This window comes from Lactuca saligna, chromosome 2, assembly GCF_052625555.1.
Source record: "Lactuca saligna cultivar CGN05327 chromosome 2, ASM5262555v1, whole genome shotgun sequence".
NCBI classification, from domain to species: Eukaryota; Viridiplantae; Streptophyta; class Magnoliopsida; order Asterales; family Asteraceae; genus Lactuca; species Lactuca saligna.
In genome coordinates, this window is record NC_136418.1 from 172,483,430 (window position 1) to 172,502,117 (window position 18,688).

Sequence of the window (18,688 nt, forward strand, 5' to 3'; positions counted from 1 at the left end):
GCTTGGCCAAGCCATGATTGATTTGATCTGGTCAATCAGTCAGTCATCATGAATCAGAAATCGGGAAACAACAAATGGACAGAGAGAATGGTTTATAATCCATGTCTCAGTCCATATGATAACTAGAATGGAGGAATATACAAGGTCAGACTTCATCAATAAGGTCAGAGTTCGACAGCGGTTTTTGAGAGCTACGATTGCCAGTTAAGTTTTGAAGTCATACTCAATAATAGTTTTACACTTATCCAAGTGGGAAACTGTTGGAATAGTGTTTAAGTCCATAACTATAATTGGTATGTACTTGACTCGACTTGGCATGGTCCATTTGTGTTGTATGGCATCGGAACATTTGGATAGACCGTTTGTGAGAATAGGACATTTGTGACATATTAATATATTATAAGTTCTAATATATTAATATGAAATCATGTTATTTAATTAGTATTGATCAAGAATTAATTTGAACTTAATTTAGTAATCAAAAGAGACTAATTAAATATATGGGATTGATTGTGTAAATCACGCATTCTTATATATGTAAGCTTATGATCCATGATTCCTTATGTTGGGTTTAACCCATGTGGTGACCCATGGATACTCCATGGAGATAAAAACCCATGGAGCATAATGAATGGGTAAAGTCATGGGTTACATGGTGTAACCCTAATGTGCACACTATATATGGACTCCTTTAGCTCAAGAAATTGGCACGTGCAATACATATATGAGGGATAGCCGATTTGAGCATGAGTGTCTTCTTCTCATGGTTATTCCATATGTTGGTGATGTTGTGTGAACCATTTGAGGTGTCACACTTGGGGCACTAGGTTCTCGAGCTTCATGGAGTCAAGTCACCTCAACAAGGTATGTATTCTATCTTTTTTTATTACCCAAGTATCAAAGATTGTATGCTACTTAGGGTAATACCTTGGAATATTCATATTTGCATGTATAATAGAGAAAACATAGATCCAATGTATTTAGGGTTGCATGTACACTTAGGAGTGTTAGAATGCTCATAACCCAACAATGATGAGTTATTTCCATCAACTCAATATTATTTTCCATGTGTTATGTGTTAGAAACCGGTGTTTCTAATGAATACATGAAGGGCTCAAATAGAATTTGCATATTTAGTAGGAGCTCATAGAAGTTCATGCATGATTTAAAGAAAAGTCGACATTTTTCCCACAAGAAAATGAAGTGAGAAAAAACAAATAGTTTAGGAATGAAGCTAGGGGTCCGCAAATAATGCATAGATAATAAAGAAAAATAGCATCATGGAACACTTTTATCACATCATCATGTTGCTAAAAAATGGCTGGTATGAATTCAATGTTTGAACCACTAAAATAAACAAGTGGAATCACACTGTGTGACATCCCCATTTTCACGGACAGAAAAGACCGATTTGTTTATGCTTTGTTTTATAAAATCAGAGTAATCTTTTGATTAAAAAGAGTTGCGAAATTTGTTCCCAGAATAAAATATGATAACCATTTATCAAAACATTTCTCGAAAAGAATGTATTTTCATTAAATAATAAAACCTTGGGATGTCATGTTCGATACAGACCAAAAGCATAAACAATATAAAATAGACCTTACAATAATTATTCAACTATTGATCTATAATCCAAAATCTCTCGTCAAGTCCACCAACTTTTACCCTTATGCCATTACCTGTAATGAAAAGTAAACTGAGTGGGTCAGGCTTGGGAGCCTGGTGAGCATATAGGGTTTTCAACCCACAATAATATAATTATTATATGTAATCAGCAAACAATCAACCCAATTACCCATCCCCATTATCTCCTTAAGGTTTTACCCTAAGAACCAACTATCCTTCATTCATTTATTCGTAAGGAATTTGGCATGAATTCCATTGCTGCCAAAGCTTATTTATCAAGTACTAAATCCATAGTTATCTGACGCTAACTCCATAGTCACCAAGATTCACTTAACAAGCGCTAACTCCATAGTCGCCAAGGTTTACTCAACAAGCGCTAACTCCATAGTCGCCAAGGTTTACTCAACAAGCGCTAACTCCATAGTCGCCAAGGTTTACTCAACGTGCGCTAACTCCATAGTCGCCAAGGTTTATACAATAGGTGCTAACTCCATAGTCACCAACTATTCCATCTACCTATGTTCTACCCAATAATTTTGTAGATATAAATACTTGCACAGTTTAAATCATTTAACACTTGTATAAAACTCCAATTTACATGCCCATCTCAAATAGACAAATAACATATAAACACATAGCACGTATTTCATAGCAAATACATCATATTTATGTGTTAGAAGAAAGTAACCACACACTCACACATATAAACAACAATAAACTTAATACACTCAAACCATACTTGTATTATTATCGTGTTTATCAAAGGTATTATACACTCACTTGATCAGAAGATGATCGGACAGCACTACGACTTGCAGAAGTAGTATTCTTCGGTAGATCTGGAAGATCTCCGCAAAAATCGAACTTCTCGCGGGCAGAGCTTCGACTCGGAAACCGCACTTCTCGGGATCTTCGGGATCTCAGGACTTGCTTCGGGACTCGGGAATATTACCGGGGCTTCGGGGTACTTCTAGCACGAAAATCGATGCAAAACGGGAGAGAGAAGAGAGAAAATAGCAACCCTAAATGGCTGGCCCTTCAAATCTATTTATAGGGCAAATTTGGCCCTTGCCACATCGTGGCAACATTTTTCCACGTCGTGGGCTTGGTCGTCACTGCATGCGTCATCCCAAGTTGCATCTGGGGGCCTCCCGGAGGTGTCAGGACACTTGCCACGTTGTGGCACTGCTTGCCACGTCGTGGCCTCTGACAGTTTTGGGGTTTCGCGCCCCGAACTTCAGAAATTCATAACTTTCGCATACGAACTCCGTTTTCGACGTTCTTTATATCGCCGCGAATGTGAGATGATGCTATACAACTCTCGTTTAGACTCCATTGGCTAATTTTGACTTTATTTTTAATATATAATAAGTATATTACTTATATATATCTATAGTAGGCCGGGACAGGAAAACTCCGTTCGAAATTCATAACTCTTTCATCTGAACTCCGTTTTCGTCTGTCTTTTTATCGTTGGACTACTATCGAATAAATCTTCAACTCTTGTTTAGATCACCAAGGATAGATATCTATCTACCTTAAGTTCACTATTTATGTCGCGATGGGTCGCGCTGGGTCGTGCCGGTTCTGTCGCGAAACTTCGACAGGTCATAACTTCTTCGTTATAACTCGGATTTTGGCTTTCTTTATATGCACGGAAACCTTGTGACATATACTAAAACTTGGTTAAGATTAATCCTTCTAAATAATATTCCATCAAAAATTCATTTTTGATGCTTATCGTCTCTAAATTGACTAGCCCGGATCTACGGGCGTTACACACTGATCCTAAAACTCGAAGTTAAGTAAAAAACAGGTAATGCATTTAATGATTGGAATAAATGAGAACATGAAAGGACTAGATTAATAGATACATCAGATAGCGGATTAAGAGCAATATCATTCTTCGTGCTTGCTATATAATGCAATACCAAACATGTAAAAACCAAATATCAACTAATTTAATCAATTAACAATTCATCTCATGTTATGTATTCAATATGAACTAGATTAACGAAATTTACTACGAAGATACTGTTTGGGATTCCTCGTAGCCCGAACATGCAACATTGATTGGATATATGCCAAATTCCTAAGACATCAAATAAAAAATAAAAGCAAAAAGTTATATGATCCATCAAGCTTTATACCTCAATTAAAGTGTATGCTAGCGGTGAGAACTTAAGTAATATTAAAAGATTATTTGTACCAAAAGTTTTGTTATTGCTTATGAGGCTTACGAATCATAAATTTAGTAAGAGTGAAGGGTTACCTTTACACCCCGTTCTCGAGTTCAACTTAACAAAGAGAAAAGAAGGGAAGTGAGTGGACATGATAAGAAAGTAAAAGAAATTAGTGTTCCTGAGTTTCATTAAAGGAAGGAAATGGAAGGAAGTGGAGGGAAATGGAAGGATCACTTTCCCTCCTAGCTTTCCTTCTGACTTGGAAGGATTCGAAATAAAGAACAAAATGATTAACTTTCATTCCATTTCTCTCAAACTCGAGAAGAAAAAGAACAATTTATTTTCCTCTTCTTTATCTTCTTTTCACTCCTTACTTTCTTTTCTCTTCTTTTATTCTCTTTGTTTAAACTCGGAAACTAGGCATTCAGGTTGTTCTTCAGGATCTAACAGAATAGTTACCTTTTGAAGCTCATCTCCTTCAAGAATGGTAGAAAAGTAGTATATAGGAGCAGAGGATATACATGGAAGAGAGAGCAAATAAAATAGATTATGGATTCAATTTCAAATGGATGAGGAATACGATTGAGACGTTGCGGGGAACATGACCTAGATCTGTTGATTCGTGGATTAAACGTTTGTGACTTGGAGATTAGAGAGTGCATATACACGAAAGAAGCCATAGATTTCGGATGACGATGCTCGATTTTGGCGAACGATTACCGAGCAAGGCTAGGGAAAAGGGGGTTAGTGAGGACGACGAAGGATTTTGGGGGAATGATCTGTGGGTTGCCTCATCTTTTGGATAGAAGATTTTTCTACCGAGTTTACCCCCATGATCACTTTTAATTAACATAATATGCCCCTAAATGTACTAGTCAACTAAGCTATACAAATAATTGATCCAACGCTCCACCTTTAGTTCTCGGGAAACTTTAAGTTTTCAAAGGATCATCCACCCTCTCTCGTTCTCACTCACTCTCTCTCTCTATATATATATATATATATATATATATATATATATATATATATATATATGGAGAGAGAGAGAGAGAGAGCAAGAGAGAGGGTGTTAGAAATATGGTTTAGTAGCACTTGGAAATTTGAGAATCGTGATAATCACTTTCAAATCGAAGTATTTGGGTGGTACTCCCAAATCCTCAATTGGATAAGACTCAGAGAAAATCAGAGAGAAAGAAAGAGAGAATAAGATGGTGTAATTTTGTGAGTACCAGAAAAATGATTAAAATTGGTTATAAACCTTCTTTGTCTGAAAAACTGTCAAAATTGTCATATAACAGTTTTTCTCAACAGTCAAAACTGTTATAAATTTGGATTTTGTATATGGATCAACAGTCAAAACAGCCAGGGGCTCTGCCCCTTGGACCCTGCTCCCAGGGGCGCTGCCCCCGAACCCCCCGTTCATTTAGGGGCTTTGCCCCTAAATGACAGTATACTTTGATACTTGATCAAACTTAAACAAGTGTGTACTCCACACATTTCTTACTTGTTTAATATTTGTCAAGATCATTTTTAGTCAACAAAGTAATCCCATTACACTTAAATAACATTGATGATAACAATCCAACAAATGGGGGATGATCATTTAAAAACTTAAAGTTCCCGAGAACCAAATAATATAAATAATGTGTTATTATATGATGTGATAACCTCACATAAAATTACAACATGATTTTTGTTAAGTTTCGATTCGAATAATATAAATAATAAAACATAATCGATTTGTTATACAAAATATTAGTATGAATGAAAATAAGGTTCATCTCATTCTAGATACATGTAGACAATCTCTTCTCAAACATATTAACATCTTTGTATTAAACATGATATTTGATCTGGAAATTTCAATATGTTTAAAAAGAGATTGTGTATATATATTCCAAAGAAAATGACCATTACTCTCATTCATGCTAGTATTTCGTGTGTAAGAGACAATTATATTTTATTATTTTATATTATTGGATTTTACACCGAATAAAAAACCATGTGGTTATCATATAGTAATAACTAAATACGAAAATTAAAGAACTGAGATAACTTATCATATATCATTCTAGCACGACAAAAACAATATTTCAATATTACGAACTTTAATTTAATACCTTTAGAGAGGACAAGCCTCACATAAAATTACAACATGATTTTTGTTAAGTTTCGATTCCAATAATATAAATAATAAAACATAATCGACTTGTTATACAAAATATTAGTATGAATGAAAATAAGGTTCATCTTATTCTAGATACATGTAGACAATCTCTTCTCAAACATATTAACATCTTTGTATTATACATGATATTTGATCCGGAAATTTCAATATGTTTAAAAAGAGATTGTGTATATGTATTCCAAAGAAAATGACCATTACTCTCATTCATGCTAGTATTTCGTATGTACGAGATAATTATATTTTATTATTTTATATTATTGGACTTTACACCGAATAAAAACCGTGAGGTTATCATATAGTAATAACTAAATACGAAAATTAAAGAACTAAGATAACTTATCATATATCATTCTAGCACGACAAACAATATTTCAATATTACGAACTTTAATTTAATACCTTTATAGAGGACAAGCCAACATTTCATACGGAATGGATCGGATCCAGATCCGGATCCGAATTCGAGTTTGGTCGTACCGAAACGAATCTTGAAATCAAGTTTGGCAGGAACAATTCGTTATATATAAAGGGTAACCACCGAACTCTCTATCAACAACACAATTCCATACGCCAACGCTTATTCTTGATTACTTAAAAAGAAAACCCTGTAAATTCTCTATCAAATCGCCGACGTCGATCTTTTGACCGCCGGCACTTCACGCTTTTTCTGCGGTACGATCCTCATCGCCACCATCATCGATCTCTTTCCCGATCATTTTGTTCTCGTTTTGGTTTTTGTGTTGCTTTTTGTTTTCAATCTATGTATGTTCGCTTAGTCGGTTGAAATCCGATGTTCCGATGAAATCCTATTTTACCTACGAACAAGTAGATCCTCTTAAATAAACAAATAAACAAATAAACAAAAAAAAATGCATCTAACTGGTCCTGAATCGAGTTTTATTTGGGGTTTTGTGTTGTAAGTATTAATGGATTATACACACATAGGCGTATACATATGTTATTTGTGTATTTTTATGTTATGGGGAGAATACTACATATAATTTCCTCAAATACGGTCGTTAAAACTTTTGGATCTGCGTGTTATGGATACAAAATATTAAGGAAATAGAGAGGCTGGTTGATCACCATTTTTCTTTTCTCTCGTTTCTGTTTCTGAGTTCTCCTTTTCGATTTTCATCTGTGGAGGACTTTAGGCTTTTTATTTTTATTTTTATTTTTTATTTTTTTTAGGTTTTGATTTATTATTTTATCAGTGTGAGTGCTACATTTTGGTGGACGATTACGATGAATATAAATAGATCAATCATACTTTGGTGGTTTCATTTCTTTATGGTCATAGTTGATTTGATTTTCTTGACCTTTTAAGCTTCAAGCTAACATCCAGTATAAGATGATAAAGCTTATAAATTAAGCTACACTAATTTTTGAGTTAGGCTGTTATGTCCAAACTGTGACATTGGGTGCAAATTGGGTGTCGGTTGGCTTGAGTGCAATCAGATATGCATCAGGTGCACACCCAATTGATATGTAGACAACAACTACATGGGTGTGTCTTGGGTGCAGGAGGGATGTGGCTTGACTTGTTTTTGACAGGTTCGTCTTACTTTTTTCTGTATTAGGTTCTTGTTTCAAGGCTTTGAATTCTACAGGATTAGAAAGAAACAGAAACACCTAAAATATAGGCATATCTTATGTAAATATTGTAAAAAAAACATAAACCATACACCCTTGAGTCTAACCAAGTAACCAATAACTAGAGTCTTGATGTGCTGTTTTCTAGTTTGCTCTATCATACATCCTTGTCTTATCTATTAAGTGTAGTTGGACATTTTTCTTGTTCAGTTTTCTCAAAGAACAAAAATCATTTTGTTTATTTTCTTGTAGGATCCTGAAGTTGTCCATATATGTAGATACTTTCTTGAGCCTCACCCGATTATAGTAAATTTTAGTTGGCAAATCCATGTAACATGATATCTAGCGCATACGGCATCTGCACCCATTCCTTTCTTCCTAGCTTATAGGTGTATATAAGTGGGCTCTCTCATAGAAACTAAAAGAAAAGGTGAGCTAAGATAGAAAGTCTTATTTTTTAAACAGAGAATAAGCTATTAATTGCTTTATGCACATTATCTTCTAACCCACACCATCAGAGTGTGCAGTATTGTTTTTTTGCAGCAAGGAACCTTACCTTCCATTGTACATGTTGAAACAGACTGACCATGTAAAAAACTGAAAGTATTAAAATCTGCTCAGGTTATACAGAAGAGATGTTTATAGGAAAAGGTTTACTTTCACTTATATGAACCCCATTGTTGGAAGTTGGTTGAAGAGCGCATCATATCCTATTGCTCATCCCTATTCTAGATGAAGATTGGATCATGATAGTACAGGTTGCTATATGTTGGAGAGATGTTATGCTGTTCTGTGGTCAAAGAGAAGCTTTTCATTATTATTTAGTTTTGGTAACCAAATGTGTATTCTAAAGTTTAACTATGGACAAGAAGATGGCAATTGTAATTGGGTCACATCTGTAAGATGTGAACTTTAAGCTCCCTGGAAGTTGAGTGGAGTTATATATCCCAGATCATGGTGGATAGGAGTTTACAGATCATGGTGGATAGGAGTTTACGTACTAAAGCCAAAAAATTTAGGCTGTGTCCAATAGTGCTTAGTGTCAATGTAATTTAAACAAGTTATAACATGCCATGCCATCTAGTTGTCTGTCACATGGGGAACCTTAAAACATCATACTGAAATGTGCATAGTGATGCATGTAACTGTAGCTGCTCTGATACCTAATCAAAGTTGGAGATCCTTATGTTATCTTTATTGTGTCTGATCCACTAAATTCATTTATCAGATGTTTGTTTTATTTGCTATATTTCTTATTATAAGGGGCATATTACCCCCACAAGTGTTTCAAAAGACGATCAATATTCTGTTTGATAAAGCATAGAGGAAAAATGAACAGAAAGGAAAATGAATTTGAGAAAAGATAATAGAGATCATCTGTTCGATAATAGTTATGAGCTTATATTTATATCTTTGATAAATTATGCTTCTTTTAGTATGTCTATGATGTCGCTGCTGTTCTTAAACTGCGACCACACAGTTAATATCTCCCTAGCCAATGAAAATTGGAAAAGGGATTGCAGATTTTCCTACTGAATAGCTATGGATTTAAATTCAAGTCAAATATCAAACTACCTACTAGAAGATATGCTTGTTTTATGACTTTATTTATAGAAAAGTAATAAGTATATGTCATATTCACTTAAAAGTTCACAAACACTGCCTCCCCCCTTGAATCAAAACCCTCTTTGTCAAATCAGAGACACATATTTTCGTTCATGTAGGCTCTGTTTTTCTGCTCTCTTGCTGCAGTTTCTACATCTTCAGTGGCTCTGATGTAGACACATGATTTCATTCATGTATGTAGCTCTGCTAATTATCACAAAACCTTGTAGTATTTGCACGCATTCCTGTGGAGCTGCATATTTCCTGGTTTAATGATTTGCTGCTACAATAGGTAGAGTTTCTTCATTGGTGGTTGTAGGTCTTTGGTTTACCCCCATATTATCAAATGATGAACTTGTTTTAGCATATCCAGAGACCAATCACGCCTCTTGCAAATTAGGGTGATCATGTTTTAATCTCTGTGCCCTTACCAAAATAAGAATGTAGTAATACAATTCCATCAGTTGATCCATCCTTCAAGTTCTCTCTCTCTCTCTCTCTCTCTCTCTCTCTCTCTCTCTCTTGTGAATTTTGGACACCACCTCCTTGTAAGTTTTGTTTGTTTTAATTAGCAGTATATTTCTATGTGGCCCTTAAACCTTTTTCAAACACTATGATCTAATGCAATTATGAGGCCCTTATGTAGTTACTTTTATCCAGGATAACCTTTTTTGTGCAGTGCAGGATTGAATTATATAGGTGAAATTGCCAGGGAGAAATTTATGAGGTACCTATTGACCCTATCTTGTCTGAATAAGATATGTATGGGAAAGCTGGATAGGCTATGGGATTGGGAGGTATGTCTTTTGAAGTTTTACGTGTAGTGGGCCTTCGATAGGTCTTTTTGGTATGGATTTAACTTCATTAAGCATATTTTAGTTTGAGCCTTTTAGAAATTTGTTACTTTTAGTTGGTGAGAAATTTCCAATTTAAAACAGAAATAGGAACTCACAAGCTGGAATGCTGCTCTGTTAAATGTTGGAATTTGAAGATAGATAGCATTTGATCTATGTACATCACTTGACTTCAAAGGAGTTGAGGTTTCTTGTTGCAATGATGTGGCCAACATGATGCAGTAAGGTAGCGTTTGGTATGTAGTAATTGAAGAGGTATTGGAATGGAGGATTAGGGCGGAATGGAAAATTTCTTTGTTTGGTTGCCATAAGGAATGGAATGGAGAATGTGATTCCTTCTCCTAGAGGCTTATTTTCATTCCATGGGGGAGGAGTGTTTTTTCTTTCATTCTTTCTTGGAATGGAATGATATATATTTATAGTTATAAATTACTTTTATTCATGTAGTTTTCAATATTATTAATCTTTTTAAAATTTCAAAACTCAACTAAATATTTTTTATTTATAGTTATATTTCAAGATTTCATTGTATCTAAGTATTTTATTTTTTCTTTGTTTAACAATCTTACACTACTTAGGTTTATATTTATTGATAAAAAAAACATGTTTGAATGATTCATTCCATTCCATTGTACCAAACAGACCATAAGACTCCTTGTCTAAGCATCTTCCATTTTGCAAATAGGCTGTCTCTTCTACTCATACCAATGTCCTTCCTTAGACCAAAAAAAAAATTATCCTTATTGTCACCCTGAGTTAACAATTCAGTCAATGGAGGAGTAATTCTTGTTTGTGTTCCATCTTTTCTGGGTTCATTCCCAATCCATTCCAAACTGAATTTCATGATAATTTAGCAAACTAGCAATTAACAATGTCATTTAAAAGTGTTGCCTTTCTGGATTTGGTTATTTTTGATGTTCTTGGAAAAGGTTACGTTAAGTAATTGGTAGGTTGAATTGAATGTTGTAGCATGGTCTTGTCAGCATAATCTGTAACTACTAACTACAGGTATGTGAGAATTTAAATGATGAAAGCATTTAGAAATTGTAATCTGATAACAAATGAATATAGTCTCTGTGTTTGCTGTTGCGAAGGGTAGTTTTTTTAAGAATTTTGCAATGGTAGTTGCTTATTCAATGCAAAGTTTTGAAACTTGAAGCTATCTGTACAGGTTGGCAAAAAAGGTAGCTTGTAGCAAAAGGTGAAGTAAAGTTATCTGTCAAAAAGGATGAGGCATCGACACTTGTCCAACTCATTTACAAGATTTGGAGTTGACCAACAGGATAACAACCATACCCATGCGCCAGTGGTGGAACACTCTTACTTTCCTACAGGTATTTTTTTTTTCTTTTTTTAAAATAAGTATATTCAAATTGTAAGGAATATTGAGGTAATCCTCTCCTTTAGCAGGAAGGGCAGAAAACGGTCCTTTTGTTGGTCAGAATCAGATGAATCATATGTCAAGAGGTCACAGAAATTTGGAAGGAGGCAGCAGCAGGGCAAACGAATATCCTCCTCCTCCTCCTCCACCTCCTCCTCCTTCATCAAACCTTAGCATGGAAGTACAGCCGCCCTTTGTGCCACCTTTTCCGCATCCATCAATCACTGGTGGACACCCCACTCATTATACTAATTATAATCATCTTCCAAACTCACATGATATGGAATCTGGTCCGTTGATCCACCACCACCACCATCCAACACTCAATGGAGGAGGAGGAGGAGGAGGGCCTCTCAAAAGAAAAAGGTCAGGTAGCTTAAACAGCCTCTACACTGTAGGAAGTTCATCCAGTTCTTCTTCTGCTTCTCAGATGCCAATAGAAAAACCAACCCTAGATCAATACAGGGGCAATCTCACAATCGATGGTCAAGATTCATCTAGGAGCGTGAGACGTAGATATAGACATGATGACATGGAATCAGAACCATCTAGAAGCCATGTCTCAAACCATTTTTATCAGTCAGCACCAGTACCAGTACCACCACCACCACCTCCTCCAAATTACTCCTCAGCCGCCCCCCATGTTCCTCATTATCCTGCTCCCTCCCACATACGAGGTAAAATTCTACTATTTCTTATCAAGTAATAATCACTTGTGATGGCATTATTAAAATTTTGTTACATTCTTTGATGAAAATTTAGACATGAGACATGAGATGAATCAGTTTCATGTTGGAGGAAGCTCTGGTGATCCAGTTTTCAGCAGCAGCAGCAGACAAAATCTTCATGTTCATGCCAACAACCATTCTCGCAGAATTCACTCTTCATATAGTAGTGCTTCCAGGTACTCCCACTCCCACTCCCACTATGGACATGCATCATCTTCAACAAATGGGAATGGGCTGCGGGCTCCACCAGACAATTTCTCTCCTAGAAACTCAAGGCATTGGTCTCCGAATGGGTGGAGGGGTAATTACAGCCACAGGAGTGGAAGGCCAAGGATAACAGTTGAGAGATTCCATTCCGTTGTTGATGTAACTGTAACGGAATCCCATGATAGAATTGGACATGAGGTGTGTGTTTCTCTAGCTTTTTTTTCAATTGTAACATGTTTACTTTAAAATTTAGTAATTAATGAATGTGTGTAGACCTTGATGATGGTGGATCGGGGGGCATCCTTGTATGGCAATTCCAGGAATTTCTCGGATCAGTATAGAGATTTGAGGCTAGACATCGACAACATGAGCTATGAGGTTTCATAAAAATCACTTGTGTAATTAATTAATGTCTTTTTATATTCTTTTTTTAATGTATGTATATATATTTTTTGAAGGAACTGCTTAATCTCGAGGAAAGGATAGGGAGTGTTAACACAGGCTTGTCTGAGGACAGCATGTCCAAGTGTTTAAGGGAAAAACTTTACTATTCTTCTTCAGACAAAAACCAAAACCAAAACCAAAACCATGAGGAGGTTTCTTGTCCCATCTGTCTTGTAAGCACTTGTGTATTATTTCCCTTTTCACATACAAAATGTCAAAAGTGATAATAAATAAATGTGTTTGGTTGGAATGGAACAGGAAGAGTATAAAAATGGTGATGCAATTGGAATGATGGAAAGATGTGGACATGGTTATCATGTGGATTGTATCAAGAAGTGGCTGTTGATGAAGAAGTTATGCCCCATCTGCAAAACCGAATGCTCAAATCAGTAGTCACCCACCCACCCCTTTTGCTTTGCTTTCTCATTCTGTAAATAGATGCCACATCATATGCATTCACTTGTACAGCATGTCATGTAATTTCCTTAGCTTAATTTTAGTTCTATTGCTACTGCTTTGCTGTTGTTTTTATTAGTTAGTGCACCAGAAAACAAAGCGTTTTACTGGTTTTCATATATTATTAGGTGTGTAAAGCATGTAAGGATTTGTTCTTTGTGTTGTGTGGTGCAAGAAACATATATTTCATCAACATCCTGATTCTTGCTTCATGATTGCGTACATATATATACTATTTAAAAGGTCGACTTGATAAATTATAATTTACATTTCTCGTTAAGTTAATTCAAAGTTGTCAGTTATTTAGTTTAACCTGAGGCTTTGGTATTTAACTACTCCTTATTAAATTATATCAGTTTATTATACATCATGATTAAACTGTGAGGTATGTGAGAAAATAGTAGATCTTGAAATGGAGAAAGCAAGGAGCCCCACAAACTTTACCACGTGATGTTTATATACAGTACACCATTATGAACTATAAAGTGTAACGAAGCTTTTGAGTTTGAGATGAAAGTATCTTTTTCCTGTTACTGTGTCCAAGAAATAATGGTGATCAGTTTACGATTCATGTTGGAAAGATAAATGATTAATATTTTTGCTGTAAATTTGTCTCAACTCTGAAGCATTAGTATTTAGTTATGTTAGGTTATAAAGTTGGGAGTTAACGTGTCCAACATTCTTAACACTACATGAGTCATTCTCATTTTGTATAAAATAATAAAATATTGTTAATGTTGAAAATCGACACTTCTATTAGTTTAGAGTTTAGACTTTATTTAGTCACTTTAAACTTTAAGACGTTCAAGATAATTTAACTTAATAGTTTCTTGAAATAATTGTGTTTTTGAACTACTTTGTAATATATTTTTATATAAATCAAGATGTTTAAAAAGTGTAATTATCTGTAAATATCCTCATTGGCATCCTCCCAAGGTGCACCTGCAAAGAGGTTTGGGATAGATCATGGGATTTTAAATTCCATCTTTTTGAACCAAACAAATAATTTTAATGGATTTCAATTCCAAATCAGTCCAACCTCGTCCATAAGGAATTTTGCATGTTTTCTTCCCTATAGCCATTTCACTTAATGACTCAACCTTTTAAGTCCATATAAAATGACAATATACCATCGTCTTCTTATTGAAATCCTTAAAACTATATTATGTTTTTTTTTTTTTTTAGAATTCTTGTCTTCCAAGAAATATATACGTTTTCAATAGCAACAACAATTAGGAGGCGATACACAACTTTTCCAACATGACAGTAACATAACACGAGCATTATGCATAAAGTTAATTCAATAAAGATATTCCTTTGGTTTTTTTCAACAACAAAAACATGATCATATTTATTAATAAAGTGTTGCATTGTGTTTAGTTAATCGTATATATACTATATTGTATTTTATAAAGTAAAATACTGGACTTACATAATAGAGCAAACCAAGATCAGACCGAGCCGAGTTGAACCGAACCGTGCCATCTATCTGGTACAGTCCCTAGTTTTTGACTAAACATTGAGTCCAGCTGGTTTGACTGAGCATATCTTAAAAGATTGTGTTGATGACTAAATAATGTTTTATAGATCAATCAATGGTTATCTCTAAACACAAAGATGATTACAATCAATCTACCTTTTTTATAATTTCAAATAAATATTGAAACAAATGTGGTATTACACAAATACTTTACTTTTGTAATCGTATTATATTACTATCTAATTTTCAATTAAATTATCTAACATACATAATAATAATAATAATAATAAGTTTTAACATACTTAGTTGCTTTCCTTGAAATTGTTTTCTATCCGTACTTGAACTTTAGTATAATTAAACTAAAATAAATTGGAAAAAGAATCCAAGTTGTAAATTAATTTGATTAGTCTATTTAGCATTTCATATAAAAGTCACAAAGATAAAGAGAATGAGAGGCGAGGAGCCGGGGATATACTCGACTGAAATCCAGAAGACAATTAATATAATAAAATGAATCAGTAATTTAACTTCTATGACTTTTTATATATTCAAATAATAAATTATATTATAATATTATTTGTCATATATATTTTATAATCCAAAGTTTACGTTTTGTTTATCGGGTTACATGGAAATCCAGTCCGAATCAGTAAATTTTTAAATTTCTATTGTTCATCGGCTTTGAGTACTTTCTAAAAACAAACCAAACCCTCCTATATGTATATTTTATTTTGTACTTCAAAGTTACTAGAAATTTAGAGTTGCAACTAAAAAAAATTCAAAATTTCTATAAATGTACACGAAATATCTTATAAATCTGACTATAGTTCTACCATAAAACAAAATGACAAAATTAGTTAGTAAACTATCTTCCACCAGAATAAAAATTCCATTTGGGTCGAACTTTATACATTCTATTAGAAGGGTAGCTATCGTCCCTCTTTGCATTCTGGAATGCACAACAACCGATACAATAAATGCCAATCAGAAGCATCACCATAACGATGTTGAGAATCGACAGTTTGTGCCAATCCCGCCGCACATCCTCTAGCACCCCCGCCTTGCACGAGTCACATTCATAGCACAACACGCTTGGGTCGTTGCTCCATTTGTAGCAGTCGGGATCCTGTGTCATCATTGGCGCTTCATAGTTGCATGAAGTTAGTGGTTTGCAACACCCTGACTGCATATATTAACATACAACAAAATTAATGTAATCATCTTAGGTCTTGTTTTTTGCTTCATGAACTTAAACATGTACACGTACTAATGTGTTATGTCATAGAGGAAAAAAGAAGAAATGAAAATATATAGGTAAATGGTTAGTGACTTAATATATAGTGATTCATGTTTTTGTTGACTTAAGTGATTAAGTCATTATGTACGTACAGATTAAGTAAAAAAGAAACGAACTTCAGGTTAACCGTAAAACTAATTGAATTCATTAATTCAAAAAGAAATAACCCGTTAGTCTCTGTCGATTCTATTCTATATGTGTTTCCTTATGACTTGTTATATATGGAAATTAAAAATGACTTGATATAGAGAAAGTCGAGAAAATGGGATTTCCCATAAGTAACAAAATTTTGAGTCATTTCAAACTTTCGAATTATGAACAAGAATCGACTTTTTAGCAAGGAAATGGTCTATTTTACAGGTGATTGATCATTAAAAAAGTACCTGAATCGGAGACATGTCTCGAGTCAAATAGTCAACAGGTGTCCACATAACAATCTTACTACAAGTCTTGGACCCCAAGATGCAACTTCTAATAGTCATCCAATAATCAGGATTTTCGATCCTTTTCCTCAACCAAGGTGAATAACTTTGCAAGTGGTACTCCTTATAATTCCTGCCGGGAACCTCCACTCCACCGCCAGGACCCGCCACCACAAACCCAAAAACCGTCACCGCTAATAAGGTGGTGATCAAGAACAACATCACCGCCAAGTACACCCACAAAGCCCATACCACATGAAAACATGCACCTATGAAACCAGCCAGTGATATTAGCAAGATCACAAACCCTAACACCATAAGTGGCCTTTGAAGGAAGCTTTCACAGGTGGTGGTGCTTCTTGCCATCCATAAGCCGCCACCGATGATCGGAATGGAAACCAGGAGTGTCAGTAGGTTCAAGAAACCTATCAAGGTGTTGCTAAACCTCGACATTTTGCTTTCTTTGTTAAATGATCTCTATATCTTGTCATCTCATTATATCTATAGCTTTTAGTGGTTTTATGGTTTTAAAAAAGGTACGTGAATTCCAATTTGTGTACATCTGGCTCCATAGCTTTTTTTTGCACCAAGGGGGTATGGAGCAACTTTAATATACAAAGTAAGAAAAATGATTAAATTGCACTTCTTAGCCATTAAGTAACACTCCATTTTCAAGTGTGAAATGACATTCATACCCCACGAGAAGGTTTTCAAACTATGGGTTCCGAATACACGTGGCGTGGACTGTGGAATGTGGATGCAACGCTTATTTGTTTGACCACTGTAGTTATGTTGGCTCACTTTTGTTAATCAATATCCCAAAAGGTAGAATTCGATTAATTTATAGTTATTCACTCGTGTTTATACTCATAAATAGTTGAACGACGAATAGGGTAAGGGGTAATTTGGAACAAAATACAGTGACCAGTGAATAAATTTAATGTAGAGTACATGAAAAGAAACAAACAAGGCAGTATGAAGTGGGAATACGAGTTTGAAGTCCAGCACCTTAAGTAAAGCAAAGAATACGGTGAGGGGTAATTTGGAACAAAAGTAGTTCCTTTTGATTAGGCCCCATTTTTTATTATTTTAAGGGCTCCACTAGTGTTGCTTTATAAGAAAAAGAGTTAATATCACCATCAGAATAGTAAAATAACATATGGAAGCAAAATAAATTTGGCCCTTTCTCTTCTGCCTACAAAACCAATATCTAATGATACAAAAATAATATTCCAAAAATACTTGATTCCGTTTCAGAGATATAATAATTTGATTTTCCTTTTTGTATAGAAAGAAATAGATATTTCTTACTCTTAAGCTTTAGGGGATCTCGGACAACTCATTTGCATCTGTTTCCTCATTGTCAGGATTTTATAGTAGGGTTGTCACGAGAAATTTAGTAATATCACGCTAATAAAAAAAAAAAAAAAAATTGAAGTTTTTGCATTGCATCCGCGAAAACCAGATGTTACCATTACCATAGGAGATATGCCCACGCAGATGTGCAAGACCAGTTTGAATTCTTCTTTGTCATGATTGGTTGCATAGTAAAATTCATCTTCATTGCAACATATATGACACTTATTTTATATTCATGTTTTTTTTTTAAATAAAATCTCTCATTGAAATTTCATATGTATCATATAGCTTGCGATGTTTGATTGTCACAGATATCCACATCAAAGGAAAATACTTATGAACTTCAAGAGACCGCTAGAAAAGATGTTGAAGGAGTATTTTAAGTTTTAAAAGCTTGTTTTGCGTTTCTTTGACACCTAAGTCTTGTATAGGTAAAATTATGATTAAGTGTATCGTCATTCATAATGTGATTGCGGTGGATAAACTAGGGATGAAAGTGTTGGATTAAGTGTTTAAGCTCATAACTATAATTGATATATACTTAAATTGATAGTAGCACAATCCTTTTTGGTTTACCCTCAAGACTACCAACTAAACAAGATGATTTTCGGAGAGAGAAGTTAATTTATTATTTGATTAATAAATTAAAATAAATAATTTGTTAATATATTATCAGAATAATATATTAATTAGAAATATTAATATTTGATTAATATCTAATTAGACTCTAATTGGAATTAATTTTGGGATTATTAATTAAAAGTGCAATGACTAAAGTGCAATTGTTCAATAGTTGAGCAAGAGGCAATCTAGAACCCTCCATTAGTTATGGACGGTTTCTTGAGACCTAAGGGTTTCTAGAA

At 34.4% G+C, this 18,688-nt stretch overlaps 2 protein-coding genes across 8 annotated transcripts; one reads left to right on the top strand and one right to left on the bottom strand.

Moving 5' to 3' along the window:
- The first annotated feature begins 6,540 nt into the window (after window positions 1–6,540).
- Window positions 6,541–13,460, top strand: LOC145032808 (uncharacterized). 7 transcript variants are annotated; one of them, XM_078981748.1, is made up of 9 exons: window positions 6,542–6,671; window positions 9,877–9,994; window positions 10,136–10,277; window positions 11,223–11,385; window positions 11,459–12,109; window positions 12,195–12,565; window positions 12,641–12,745; window positions 12,826–12,984; window positions 13,070–13,460. In XM_078981748.1, exons 4-9 carry the CDS (start codon window positions 11,280–11,282, stop codon window positions 13,202–13,204), a joined length of 1,527 nt encoding a protein of 508 aa, XP_078837874.1. In that variant the 5' UTR covers window positions 6,542–6,671; window positions 9,877–9,994; window positions 10,136–10,277; window positions 11,223–11,279; the 3' UTR covers window positions 13,205–13,460. The 7 variants fall into 7 exon arrangements, with proteins under 7 accessions (XP_078837869.1, XP_078837872.1, XP_078837873.1 ...); XM_078981743.1 differs by lacking the exons at window positions 9,877–9,994; window positions 10,136–10,277 and adding an exon at window positions 7,845–8,022 and having other exon boundaries at window positions 6,541–7,553; XM_078981746.1 differs by having other exon boundaries at window positions 6,541–6,671; window positions 9,882–10,277.
- A 2,055-nt stretch (window positions 13,461–15,515) lies between these two features.
- Window positions 15,516–17,044, bottom strand: LOC145032810 (tetraspanin-6-like). Its single transcript, XM_078981752.1, has 2 exons — window positions 16,428–17,044; window positions 15,516–15,930 (listed from the first exon to the last, which is right to left on the bottom strand). The coding sequence occupies exons 1-2, from the start codon at window positions 16,917–16,919 to the stop codon at window positions 15,613–15,615; spliced, it is 810 nt and encodes a 269-aa protein (XP_078837878.1). The 5' UTR covers window positions 16,920–17,044; the 3' UTR covers window positions 15,516–15,612.
- Between the last annotated feature and the right edge of the window lie 1,644 nt (window positions 17,045–18,688).